The following is a 14,631-nucleotide window of genomic DNA, read 5'->3' as shown; positions in this document are numbered from 1 at the left end:
GGTCGCGACCCCATTTGGGGTCGATCGACCATTTTTCGGGGGTCGCCAAAGAAGGCAATCCGCCTTTTTCCCCCCTCAGGGGGCGTTGCCGCGCATGCATGCCGCGCATGGGGGCTTTGCCACGCATGTGTGCCACGCATGGGGGCGCCGCCGCGCATGCGTGCCGCACATGGGGTCACCGCCGCGCATGCGTGTCATCGCGCATGTGCGCCGTGCATGGGGGTGCTGTCACGCATGCGCACCGCGCATGCGCAGAACATTTGTGTGACGGGGGTCGCCGTCACACAAACGTTGAGAACCACTGCTTTAAGGAATTGCATTCCATTCTTCCTTTCCTTGTACTTCCTAAACTGTACAATATGGATTCTGAATATAGGAAAGCTTCATTGGTTGAACATTGGTTGGCAATGAAAACTTGCAGATTACTTCAGCATCCTGGTGGTAACCTTTGGTGTAATGCAGAACAGGATGAAATGAAGGTGCTAAGAGTTTGGACATGAGAGAGACGGTACCCATTCTTCCCTCAGTTAAGCTGATCGAGATTTTTACAAATCTGTTATTTTAAAGAGTTCAGTGTCTTAAGACCAACTGAATGATTTTGTGAAGATAATTAATTATGAAGGTTTGTATGAGAAAAAAAAATATCAGAAGGGGGAAATGGCAAAAGATGTATAACTGGGAAATAATTCTGCTCTAAATGATTAAATTGTGGCCTCAGTTAAACATTTAAATTTTAAAATATAATGCTTCTTTGTGTAAGATCTTTCTAAAGTGCTTTTAAAATAAACAATGCATATATTAATTCTTCTGGAAAACATTTTTCCTCCATGATTTATCTCTGTGTTACAAACTTCTTTTTTTGTCAGAAATGTGTTCTTTACAGGTCAAACATGCTTCTGCCTTATAAAGATGAACAAATTCTATCCAATTGTTTTAAGAAAAATATATAAAGTTACAATATAATTGCAGTAATCATGTGTGCAAATATAAAAATATATTTCAACTATTTCCCCATTTGCCCAAATGATAATTTGAGATTCTATTTAGATGCTCTCACAAAATGGCAGCCAGTCACAAATACCCTATTAACAAAGACAGACTTTTCAGGATGCCTTCTAGGACCTCCTGCAGCCTTCCAAAATCATTCCCAGCCCCCTTATTTTTCTACTTTTCAGGAAAGGTAGGCACATTTAAATATCAGGCTCTTGCCATACCACAAGATGACTTCCTGAGACATGTTTCTATCTCAATTATTCCTGCATTTCATTTTCAGATCCTTTTGCATTTCAATCAATTATTTGAGGCTGCTGGGGAGAATGAACCACATTTCTATTCTCAGCTCAGTTTCCAGCTTCTGTCTTTGTTTATTTTTTAAAGAATAACATTAACTAGCAGAAAAAGACAGCTTGAATAATTAACCGGGCCTATGTGTTCCCAAACTATGCCTCCATTAACCTGAATGTCAACCAACACTGAGCAATGGCTAAGCCCCTGTCAGTAAATGTAAACTACCCGTAGGAGTTTGCCTCCCCATTCCTTACAGCAGGAACCAGGTTGGCTTTTTGGAGTTACCTACAACTCTAAATAAAAGCAAAATTGATGTCCTGAATTGTAAACATTATATTAGAATATCATGTTTTACTTGGGAATACAGTACTTTTGTGTATCTTTTCAGTATAGCACAACTGTTCAAGTGTTTACCTCTGGGTCCCTTTTTACCAATTTCTCCCTTAGAATTTGTCTGGCTGTCAACAAGGTGTCTGCAAATTTCACAGGAATGAAAGGGCTCTCATTAGGATTCTTAAGGAATTGAACATTATTAGGTAAAACAACATGACAAAACAGAAAAGCTTCTACACAATTTCATTAAGACCCACATGATAGATACTCCTTAACTGGTGATGAGATTTTTTTTTTAATATACAGTCTAAAGTGAATGAGAATAACAAGAAAAAAAAGAGGGCAAATCTTGAAACAGATTGCAGAATATCTGTCTGTGGGCCAACCATATTTCAAGATCACAAGGTGATAGTATCTGAAAAGCTGCAGTAGAAGTAAATATAAATGGCAAACAGTTGTCAGTCCACACTGGAAAATATTCCAGTTTCATTACTGTACAGGTAGTCCTTGGTTTACCACAATTCATTTAGTGACTAAAGTTACAATGGCAGTAAAAAAAGTGACTGTTTTTCACACAACTTGCAGCATCCTCATGGTCACATGATCAAAATTCAGATGCTTGGCAACTGACTTCATGGTTGCGGCATCCTGGTGTCATGTGATCACTGTTTGTGACCTGACAAGCGAGATCAATAGGGAACCAGTTTCACTTATCAACCGTGTTACTAATTTAACAACTGCAGTGATTCACTGAACAACTGTGGCAAGAAAGGTTGTAAAATGGGGCAAAACTCACTTAACAAATGTATCACCCAGCAACAGAAATTTTGGGCTCAGTTGTGGTTGTAAGTTGAGGATTACCTGTATGTACTTGCAGATAAACTGAGAACTTGAGGCACCGAAATGCACCTTAAAAATCGGATTTGGCTTATCTGCAAGTATATAAGTAATATTTTTAAAAGTATTTAAAATTAAAAATTAACCCATATTTTCCATATACACCCACTGATAAACATCTGCAGATAAGCAGACCACCAAAAACATCATGAAAAATGTGATTCATTTTATCTGTGAGAATGTATGGTATTTTGTTCTTGTTTATGCTACACTGGAGAGGTGGCTGAGGCCCCTGAGTCTTTCCTAATAGTAGTTCCTTACTTAAATGTAGCAGTCGCTGCTGGAGCTATGAAAAAGTGCCTGTATTCTAGTATTTCATGATCCCAGACTGTAAGGACTGCTTGTCAGGTCAAAATAAACTCATAAAGAAATGCGTCATTTTGTTATCACATGCAGTCAATGACTGATCTAATTAGGACATGTAATGTCATTACTTATATTAAATGTATCATGTTTGCTCAATTATTAACTTTAAGCTCTGTTCTTATGCATGTGACATTACTTTATGTGCTGATTCTATCAGTGGAGCTTAAATATGGCAAGAATCAATCTGTTTAACTGTACTAAATGGAGAACAAAGAAATTGGTGGCAAAGCCCACCACCAATCCAAAAGCACTTTATGTTATTATCGAGATTTTAATCAGATGTCATTATCATCTGTGTAAATTAATTCTACAGGGCACCACTAATCAATATGTACTATCTAAATAATTGCCTCAAACATATGAATCTATACGCAAGAAAAGTACAAGAAGTATCCTGGTTTCTGCTCAGTGGGTATCACAGCTCAGCGTGTTTAGCGAGCAAACACACCACTGTCTCATTACAATATTTCATTGGAAAAATCAACATTCTGGGTTGATAATATCAGCTAGTATCAGATTTAAACATACCTCCAAATTGACCGGTTGGGTTTCATGTTGCATTAGACAAAAGGAAAGTCTGTTGAGAATCAGTCACTGGCTGGCAGAACTCCCAGCTGGAGAGAATGGTAGCATCTGATTGGAGTTGCTATGGTGAGGGAACTTGTTGATTTTTCTCCTGCTGTTGTCTGAGAAGAAGTGGGGCAGCTGAAAAGCAAAGAGAAGAGAGAAAACTTTGTGGGCAATGTGGCCGAAAAACCCATGTATTCAGTCCATAAAGCTCCAAGAAGTGGAGGTGGTGGGCCTGCTCACAGAGCCTTCCTTTCACATGGCGGTGCATGCAGTGGAGGTAATTCCCAGGACCCAGATCCTTGTTGCAGATTCACTGCTCACTTCTTTGTGAACTGCTTCTCTTTTCCTTATGGCTCTTTATGTTGATAATGCTGCCCCTGAGCTCTTCAAACTGCAAACATGATATTGCAAAGGCTCAATGAACGGTAGATTCTTCCAGAACAGAATTGTCAGTTGAGCTCACGATTTAAACGTATTTTAAGAAGTAATGAGTGGAAGCTTGTTAAAGTGGGATCCAACCTAGAAGTAAGGAGAAATTTTCTGACAGTGAGAACAATTAATGAATAGAATAGAGCTGGAAGGGACCTTGGAGGTCTTCTAGTCCAGCCCCCTGCTCAAGCAGGAAAACCTATACCATCTCAGACAAATGAGACTGTCTAGCCTCTTCTTAAAAATCTCCAGTGATGGAGTGCCTACGATTTCTGAAAACAAGCTGTTCCACTGGTTAATTGTCCTCACTGTCAGGAATCAATGGAATAGCTTACCTCCCAGAGTTGTGGGTGCTCCATCACTGGAGATTTTTAAGAAGAGGCTGGACAACCATTTGACTGGGATGGTATAAGGCAGTGGTTCTCAACCTTTTTAATGCTGCGATCCCCAACCAGTCGTAAGTCGAGGAATTTCCCTGCCCGGGAGCGCCGTGCATGCATGGTGCTGCCCTCTGTGCCGGCCGAGGCGTAGCTGGCAAGCGGCAGAGATGGCGCAGGCCGACCACCGGCTGGGCCACCAGCTGGCCCAGCCCAAGGGAGGTAAGGCACCCGCCGGGCTCCACGCATGCCAGCAACCCTCCCTGCGCCCGACGGCCTCCCACCTCCCACCCCTGGGCCTCTTTTACTTACATTTTTAGTAGTTGTTCAGGAGAGAGGGGTGGAAGCTTCCAGACAACTCGCCTTTGCTGCAGACAACTTGCAGCACCGTTTGCAGACTGGGGCCTTTGGCGGGCTCAGCAGGGCAGAGACAATTCCTATTGGCTTTTGAAAGCCAATAGAATTAGACTCTATTCAAGAGAGTCTATTCTATTGGCTTTCAAAAGCCAATAGAATAAAAAGGAGTAGCACAGCTAAGGAAAAGGGGAAAAAAATGGTGGACTGCATTGTTTGGTGACCCCCGTGAAATGGTCGTTCGACCCCAAATGGGGTTCCGACTCACAGGTTGAGAACCGCTGGTATAAGGTCTCCTGCCTTGAACAGGAGGTTGGACTAGAAGATCTCTGAGGCCCCTTCCAGCCCTATGATTCTGTGTTCTATGCTCTCAGTATGCAGTTATAAGGTAGGCTTCTGTAACCTGAAAAAAATAATTCCCCTGGCAAATTGTCTATTCCTATGTTCCTCTTGCCTTCTGTAGCAGCTAATGAACTTATAAAATAAAATAAAATAAATTTCCTTCAGTTAGGTAGAAATAAAACTGTCATTTCCTTCACGCTGTAGAAAAACTGCCCCCAGCTTGACGTTTTTTTTTTTAAAATATTTAGTTCAGTTGCTGAAAATCTCTGCAGATGTAGCTATATGGAGAATGTCACTCTAGGAGGGAATTATGACTGCAAAAAAAGTACTCTACTAAGAATATCTACTGAGATCAAGCAACTATCTACATGAAGGCTGCTTCTCCAAGGCCACTTCATGTCTACTCACACATTATTATGAACAACTATGGATTAATTAGATGGATAGACTAAAAGGGTGTTAACCAATTAAACCCAATGAAGTAATCCCTTGTTCATGAATGTAGAGAAGGCATCCATCCTGTAGCCTCTCATCCGCTTCAAAGAGTTGGCAGGGCTACAAAGAAAAGGAAGTAGGGAGGGGAAGAGCTACTCTGAATAAAATGGCTAATCCAAAGGGGAGTAACTAAAATTTGACATTTATCAATATCTCTCAAGAGTAGATGTTTTTGTTAAAGGATATTGACCTTCATTTGGATATGTAGTTCTGATGCTACATCATAATTATCTGTCAGTCCATTGCACAGACCTCCTAGATTATGGGATTATGAGGTACAATGAAATATATTGTAGGGAGGGGTGGAAGCTAATTAAGGAATGCTAGGACCGTTCAGTTTGATGGGCAAATCACACTGCTATCTCTCCATTGCTTAAGTTGTTTTAGCCATTTTACTCTTGTATAATAAATGTTGACAAAATTGACATCTTACCATTATCATAATAAAACTTTTGCTTGAGATATGCCAGGAAGTAGAATTGTATAAATTCTTCTCTTATAAGTGATCCAAAAACATTGTTAGTTAAGTAACCTATATGATCTGCTATATGGTTATAATCAATGGTGGGATTCAGCCGGTTTGTACCCCTTCGGCAGAACTGATAGCTAATTTTTTGTTGCCCAGACCCAGAATGGACTTCCAGAAGCTGCATCCACATAGAGAACCAGTTGTTCACATATTTGAATCCCACCACTGGTTATAATGGTTATGAATACTTTAGGAGCACCATTATGAAATATAAAACATGGCTCACTGTTTAAAACTTTTGTCTTGCATATTTAGACCCTTAGGAGAAACTTCCCTACCAAGATAGGTGAGCCTAAAGTACTTCCTTTATTGCAGTTTGCATGGGATGAATATCTACAAGAAAAAAAGAAGGTATATTTTAATTTCTGGCTATATTTATACAATATACTTATCTATAGTTAACTAAATAGTTTTATTATTCTAATTTTCCAAGTTTGCATACCACACTGAACTGCAAAGTAATTATACTGGTTAGTTTGTACAACATGGTAGACTTAAGCGTAGGTGGCTAATTTCTGATTGTGTGACTTTCAGATCAAATTAGTCTAAATTAAGGAGAAGTGGTTTGTTTGAGGTCTGACTGTATAGCATATTAAACTAAATTATGGTTTGTTGAATAAACCACAATTGACAAAAGCCTTATTCTGTGCTTAGTTGTAAGCTGGAATTCCACAATAAAATGAGCCACAATGGGCCTAATAATATGATGCATGAATACAACCAGTGACTCTACAATTGAAGAAGCAGAAAGATGGGTTAGAAATTCAGTAATAAATAGGAAATCCTGATCAACTTATGTAATGCTTCCAAACTTGAATCTTTTAGCAAAAACTCATCATTACCTTTTCAGATCTATTCTTAATTTTATCACCAATGTAAAATGTTTAGTGATCTTCTATAATATATGTTTTAATCCTTAACATTGCTATTTTGTTTTCTGATCACAGGAACTGAGGGGTGAAACATGGGAATATCCATCCAATGTGATGTGTTTTGTTGACAACCAGCTTCTTGGAGATGAAAAAATGTTGCTGAAGTGGGCTTATGATGTCTGGGATTATAAAGACTTTAAGCCCATAGCACTTTATGAAGCAATTACATCAGATTTCCTCACAAAATACTTAAAAGCCAAAAAGGTGACATTTTTTTAAAAGTCTCACTGATGAGTATACGATATTTGGAGTTTATATAAAATCCAATGTAATTCATTTGTTTAATTTTATAAAGTTGGCTCAGAAAAGTCTTTAGAAAATTAAGAATGATCAACACAATTTCAACTCATAAATTTTCTCCCATTGGGGGGGTGGTGGCTGTAACCATCATTTCTGTGGTACTTAAGTCACATAAACCTTGATAATCACTAACCTTAAAATCATGCTTTATAGGTAAACACCAATAATATTTTCTGACGATTTATGGCTGTCCAAAATCCCACCCTCCAGGAAAGTCCAAACAATCCTCACAAATAGACTAAAATAGATTGCTACTGACATTTCCAAGCCAAGCAAGGATATAGCAGCATCCTTTTTAAATTGAAATATTGAACTCTTCTGTGTGGGAGGTCATACTATATATCATTGTCAGTGATGTTGGAGCCATGATAAGCCAGCTTGTAACTCCAGGGCCATCACTGGCTGCATGACTCAAGGCCATGGGTCTTCAAACTTGGCCCTTTTATGACTTGTAGACTTCAACTCCCAGAATTCCTCAGCCAGCATGCCTGGCTAAGGATTTTGAAGACCTCTGCTCAAGGCAATATCACTTACTTGTTACTTAGTTTTCCATTGTATTTTTTAGAAAATATGCAACATGCCAGCTGAAAAAAGTGGGGATTGTCAGTGAGAGAGTAAGTGATTAAAAGCAAGCAGCCAAGGTCCAGAGCAAGGTCTGAATGCTTGTAAGGGCTGAACTTGGCAGGAACCAGCAATTCCAAGGCAAATATCAACCTTCCCATGAACATCTTTCAGCTGTCTCTCAAGGCCATCATGAGTCTGGTCAATATCATGAATTCAGACAAGCAGAAGAAAAAGCCTACAAGCTGTAGCATAGCTATATCTGAAGGCTGTGAATTCTTTGCATGGGTATGAGTTAACAAACAATTTAGTTTAGGGCTTCACTCTTAACTGCCATAAAGATTCTAATATAGCCATGTTACATCTGAGAGCTTTCTGCCAACTCAAGCCAAGTGCTTAATAAGGTGAAATGTCGGGAACGCTGTGAGTTTCTGCTGAGTCTGATGCAAAAACTGACAATGTGTACATGCTATGGTAATTTTGGTGCAGCTCAGCTCTGGAATGGAAAATAAATGTTTGGCCCTTTTACAATAAGAAGCTTGTTGAATGGACTACATTCTCAGTCCATTTTGGGGACCAAATGATCCCAAAAGCTCAGACAGAAAGCTCACGAAAAACCTCTGCTCCTACCATGTCAAGAATGCATTGTGGAACACAGGAGATCACTCACTGTGAAAGTTCACAAATTGTCTTGTAAAAACTGTTTTGATCTCAGGCTTAATGCCTGCTAAAATAGAAGTGCTATAACGAAGCTGGAAATAATTTCATTCTCTAATCATTCAAAAAGGAGGGTTTCTTTTAAAAAAAACACCCATATTTTCAGTATCATTTTCTCTCATTTGCATTAATACATACTTTTTAAAAAACAATGCTGTTGCCTTCAGATAGTTCCAACTGTGGCATGTGCAGACCAAGCTGTCCCTTGACAGACGTGCTTTCAATATCCTGGTTTATGTGGTGACTTTCGTTCCATTCATTTTTATGTTTATTTATTTATTACTAAATTTATACGTCACCTACCTCACTATCCAAAGTTATCCATTTACTTCACTGAGTTTAATGTAGACCTTCATAGAACCCTTATGAAGCTTTGACACACCCTTCCCAGTAACAGTGAAGAAATGGAAAACTTGGGGATGATCAGGAATTAATTCAACCCTTAAAACACAGTTTGCCTGCCCAATGTAAATGTCTACTCCTTGCTTAAATTTCACAGATACATTGGATTGTTCTGTATATTCTCAGTTCACATTTTATTTAAGACCTTGAGCCTCTGCTATTAACATGTACCCTGGAATATTTCCAGATTCATCCACATAATGTCTGAGTTCTTTGAAAGATTAGTTGATGATTACTGATCAAATCTCCTAACCGTAAAATATTGACAAGCCATAGGATCAGGAAAATGCTGATGAAATAACTACTTACTGGAATTTGACCCTTTACCTTCTGAAGCATGACTCAGAGTTAGAAGGGAGCAATCTTTATCCAGTGATTCACTCACATGGCTTTACTTTAACCACAGGGTTTGGTTTCTTTATCTTGGCAGCATATGTTTGTTTTCATGGAAATAGCAATTCAGGAAGTTTCGATTGGAAAATTGCTCTTTGAGGTAAGTTGCCCAAGGAAAAGACAACCACTCCTTGTTTTTATCATGTACATAGAAGCAAATACACTTATGTTTAAAACTGTTACTTAAACAATTAAGGTCCACTTCCTGATGTGAGATCAACTACGCATTGGAACATGGATAGAAGTTGGAGAATGACTGCTCATCAGAATTATTTGAGTGACAATGCAATAGTTTGGCCTCTTTTGTTTTAGGCTCTCTTGAGCCTAAGTATAAGAGTTCACCTTTTTCAAATATTGGTTTGATCAGTCAGTTTTATTTTAAAATATGTACTTACGACCATTAATGGCTGTAAAGTACATTTTATGAACTCAATTTTTAAATAAGTGCTTAAAAATTTCATATGGAAAGTGTCACCTTAGAACAGTGGTTCTCAACCTATGGGTCGCGACCCCATTTGGGGTCGATCGACCATTTTTCGGGGGTCGCCAAAGGTGGCGATCCGCCATTTTTCGCGGTGGCGCGCATGCGCGCCTCACACGGGGGTGGTGCCACGCACGCGCGTCGCGCGTGGGGGCGGCGCCGTGCACATGCACCTGACGGGGGTCGCCGTCACACAAACGTTGAGAAGCACTGCCTTAGAAGGTAAAGTCCCTTGTATATGTATGCATAGGCATACCGTATTTTCCGGCATATAGGATGACTCGGCGTATAAGACGACCCCTGACTTCGGTGCCAGTTTGCATGCCTAGAAAGTCATCTTATACGCTGGAAACTACCGTAATTTCCAGTGTATAAGACGACTCGGTGTATAAGACGACCCCCGACTTCGGAGCCGATTTACATGCTTTAGAAAGTCATCTTATATGCCGGAAAATACGGTATGTGTAACAAGGAGAAAGGAATGACTTTTAAAGTTGATGCAATGCCTCCTCAGAACACAAAAACAAATATATTTTGATTTAGATTTTTTTCAAAAGCAAGCTTATGCTTATTTGATGAATTAAATGTTTAAAACTTAAAGGATTTATTAAAGCTGCAATCCAATAGACTCTTGCTGCCCACTTTCCTCAAACGTTTTTGCTTCTCTCTAAACATGTTTAACATTGTACCAAGAGTTTTCCAATCAAGCAGTTCTCTCTCTCTCTCTCTCTCTCCCTCTCTCTCTCTCTCTCTCTCTGTGTGTGTGTATGTCTATTTCTGCATTGTGTCCTTGTGAATATCCCAAGTGATATGCTCTTACACAACATGCAAACATTAAAATCAGTAAGTTATCATATAACACCATAGAAAATAAATCTGTCCATTCCCTTTCTTAAAACCTAAACTAAAAGCTCTTTAGAAGAAAAGGAGTTTAATTGCCTCCTGAAACTTAATTTAAACATTGCCAGATGTTCCAAAAGAGAGGCTGTTAGTTTTGTTGCTTTATTGATAGGCTGAGATGGGTGAAATGATAGTGAACAGTTGGACTGAGACAGATCACTAATTTCTAAGTCACCATAAAATAATAGAACAGATAACAGTAGGAGGGCATGCTCAAGAACTCAATCTCTGAGTCATGATTCTTTGTTCCTATTTTAAAATGCATTGTCTTTTCTCATGAGGATAAAACACCCATTTTTAAAAGATGTCACAATCTTTAGATTGATAAAATACCTGGAATATACAAAATTAATTGTGATTCCTTTCATCTCATAAATTAATGTAATGTTTCTTTTCCCACTGACCTCAGGAACTGAGCTTCTGAAATGTTCCGTATTCTTCTTCTATTGTCCAGCTCTATTCTGACATTTGCCCCAGAACATGCCATAATTTCAAGTGTTTATGTACAGGAGAGAAAGGGTACTCTGAGTCTGGATTGGCACTCACTTATAAGGATTCAATTTTTCATCGAATTGTAAAAAATGGCTGGATACAAGGAGGAGGTAGGTATTGAAATCTGCTCATAGAGTGAAGTATGGCTCATGATTGGTATATTCTCCAGCATGTGAGACTGTTCTTCCTTCCCATCACCAGAATAAAACCAAACCTTTAGATAAGAATTATACTTTTAGATAATCATATGCAGTGGTGGGATTTAAATTTGTGAACAACCGGGTCTCTGTGTGGATGCTGCTTCCGGAAGTCCATTCTGGGCCTGGGTGGGCAACAAAAAATTAGCTACCAGTTCTGCCGAACTGGTGCAAACCGGCTGAATCCCACCACTGTTCATATGTCTGTAAATAAAAAAAGCATGGGAGAAAAATAAAATATGGAAGAATTTTTACCAAAATTTAAATTTATATACATTTATTTGGATGGAAGCCTTTTATTCAAATGGAACCAAGCCTAAACCTAGAATATATAGATGTATTATGGTTTCTGTTACAACAAAATATGGGCACTTGTGGTCCTCTGACTGCTGCTGAATTATGTTTCCCAGGAACCCAAGCAAACATGATCAATCCTGGATGTTAAGAGATGTACCGTATTTCAGCAACAACTGTAATATTATTAGTTCCCAAGATCTATTAATAATAACCATTAAACTAATATAGCACTCTTCCCAATATCATGAAATATATAAGGGCTTCTCAAGCATAAATATGTATGAAAAGTTCTAGACAACAGTTTTAGTAAAAAAAAAGAACCATTATAATCACCCACAGATAATCTGTAAAATATTCATTTATATATAATTTTGTGCTTTTGCTTTTTCCTTTGTCTTTTTTTAACATTTTCCCTTCTTTTGGTTAAAGACAAAAATTACAAATCATAAAATTATACATGTCATTTAAAATTCTGTGCTGTTTTCTGATACAAAAAGATAATGTATCATTTTTTCTTTTCATAACGTACATAGATATAAATGGTGGAAGAGGAAATGGAGGTGAATCGATACATGGACCTGTCTTTGAAGGTTGAAATATTTTCTTAAACTACGCTGGTCCTACATAAATAGCAAGCTTCAGAAATATTATAGGCAATGATTATATTATAAATGTAAAAAATAATCTTCGAAGAGAAACAGAATGGAAAGAAATAGTGTAAAAATAACGTGAAGGAGACATTGAAGCTCTTACTTTAATCAGTGTAATGCAAATGCCAACCATCTGTATTAGAAGTCCGACTTTCTACTTTCACTTCCTCATAAAAGGGGTCAGACCGGAGCTGAAGAGATTCAAAAACAGTGTAGAAATCATACATTCTAAATTCTCGATTGTTCACAAAGTGTTTGATTTTTGGCTATCATCATCATCAGAAGTGAAGCTATAAAAGAGATTGATAAGCATGGAGACCAATAGACTATTCCTAGGAACTACAGAGCAACTCATTGTCATGGTATGGAATAGTGGGGAGCTCCATTTTGAGGTGGATTTGTGAATTGTACATAATAGGTATTCCTCAGCTTTCTGTCTAAAACTGGGAATGATCAATACTTTTTTCTGGTTGCGTTATAGATATTACAATGAACTAAAGCAAGTAGACAAGCCAATATAACACTGGAAAAAGTAAATTAGCGGGCCATAGAGAACTGTGCTTACACTATAGCCTTATTTGCAAGGAGCCAGGGAGAGAATAAAGAGAAACTGGTTTTAGCCCTAAGCAGGTCTGTTTAGGGCCAGACCAACTCCCCATAAATCAGATGATTCAATCCTGAGAGGTAAACTGCTCCTTCAGCTGTCCATAATCAAGAAATCCCAGAGATGCTCTGCAGGAACAAGGTATGTCTACATGCACTCCAACTCCAATGGGGGAGTAAAACCATAGGCAGAAACAAGTAGGACTATGTATTATGGTGCTGACTATATCACGGACCAGGAAAAGACGGTGATTAAAAGGGAAGCAACAGCCTCCCCGCCTGTTTTGCAAGAGCTGGAAAGATTAGAAAATGACCTTTGGATTGACTAACCAAGACTTCTTAATTTGTGCAATAGCCCACAGAGGCAAATTAATTCACTGGGGATAAAGACAGTTCAATCAGCCTTGATATTTGTATATTTATATGTAGGTATATCCATACACGCACACCTATATTCTGCTTACTATATTATTTTAGATGAAAATTTTGCAGTTCCCCATGATAAGAGAGGAGTTCTTGGAATGGTCAACAAAGGCCGTCACACCAACGGATCCCAGTTCTACATCACATTACAACCTGCACCATATCTGAATACCAAATATGTGGCTTTTGGGTATGTGTAAGAAATCACTCTGGGTATCCCAAGTATAAATGTTATAACTGAAACATGGGAACAATATTTTTTTTTGATGTTTCTCTCCTGCCTTTCTTCTATCGTGGAACTCGAAGCAATATTAGTGGGAAGATTCACTGAAGTGAGGTAGCTGCATTATTCAATCTTGTAGAACACCATCCTCCCAACAATCTGGCAGGCAACCATCTTTTTAGCCTCCTGGAAGGGCTTCAAGACCTGGCTGTTTTCTCAGGCAGATCAATAAGATCTGGTGGGTGACTATTGGGGAATCCTAGAAGATGGCTGAGGTGCCAGGTTTTTTTAATTCATTTTAATTTTGCTTTCCTGGTTTATAGTTTTATTCCTGCTAAGAGCAACCCAAAGTTCTATTTTAAGATGGATAGCCACAGATATCAAATAAATAAATAAACAAATAAATAACAAAGAATACTCTAAACAATGGCTTAATACCAACTGAAAAAAAATCCAACTGACATAAACTCTAAGGATTTACTTGGGTTTCTTTTTCAATTATTACTTTAGACAGGTGATCGAGGGCTCAGAAGTTCTACGGGAACTGGAACTAACAGAGACATCCAATGAGAGGCCAGTGCTACAATGTAGAATTCTTAACTGTAACATTTTTCAGCCATGATTACTGTATACTGTAGATGTTAATTTGGTTTAATTGTAGAGCGTAGCTCTTTTCTGATCATATGACTTGTGGCAGCTAAAAAAGTTGACAAATAAAAATTATTTTTTAATTTTTACAAAAGAATAAAAGCACTTATTGTCCTTTTTCTTTCCAAAGCAAAATACAGTCATGTGAAAATGAAAGTATACCCTATTTGAATTCTATGGTTTTATGTATCAGGACATAGTAAAAATCATCTGGTCCTTAGCAGTTCTTAAAAGTAGATAAATACAGCCTCAGATGAACAATGGCACATGACGCATTACACCATGCCATCATTTATTTTACAAAAAAAAAAAAAAAAGCCAAAATGGAGAAGCCATGTGTGGGACAATCATGTAATGTTTTGCTTAATGACTGGTATAATTAATGATGAAACTGCAATTAGGGCACCTAAGCAAGGACTACCTGTATGCATAT

The 14,631-nt window shown here is 38.3% G+C and overlaps 1 protein-coding gene across 1 annotated transcript; it reads left to right on the top strand.

Annotated features, from left to right (window-relative positions):
• Positions 1-218: 218 nt before the first annotated feature.
• Positions 219-14,292, top strand: PPIL6 (peptidylprolyl isomerase like 6). The gene is made up of 8 exons (XM_039351170.1): positions 219-3,730; positions 6,235-6,330; positions 6,927-7,115; positions 9,322-9,384; positions 11,120-11,267; positions 12,185-12,241; positions 13,382-13,517; positions 14,061-14,292. Exons 1-8 carry the CDS (start codon positions 3,626-3,628, stop codon positions 14,170-14,172), a joined length of 906 nt encoding a protein of 301 aa, XP_039207104.1. The 5' UTR covers positions 219-3,625; the 3' UTR covers positions 14,173-14,292.
• The last annotated feature ends 339 nt before the right edge of the window (positions 14,293-14,631 follow it).

This window comes from Crotalus tigris, unplaced genomic scaffold, assembly GCF_016545835.1.
Source record: "Crotalus tigris isolate CLP2741 ecotype Arizona unplaced genomic scaffold, ASM1654583v1 scf7180000018371.15429387391:27106975, whole genome shotgun sequence".
Classification (NCBI taxonomy): domain Eukaryota; kingdom Metazoa; phylum Chordata; class Lepidosauria; order Squamata; family Viperidae; genus Crotalus; species Crotalus tigris.
The sequence above is the reverse complement of the archived record's forward strand: the minus strand, read 5'-3'. Positions and strand labels throughout refer to the sequence as shown.

What these genes read in the sequence shown, in the direction of transcription:
- PPIL6 (XM_039351170.1), top strand. Translation starts at nt 3,626, where the DNA reads ATGTGGCCGAAAAACCCATGTATTCAGTCCATAAAGCTCCAAGAAGTG. An exon ending in AATACTTAAAAGCCAAAAAG is followed by an intron (nt 7,116 to 9,321) that starts GTGACATTTTTT and finishes TTATCTTGGCAG; the next exon opens with CATATGTTTGTTTTCATGGA. An exon ending in TGGCTGGATACAAGGAGGAG is followed by an intron (nt 11,268 to 12,184) that starts GTAGGTATTGAA and finishes TAACGTACATAG; the next exon opens with ATATAAATGGTGGAAGAGGA.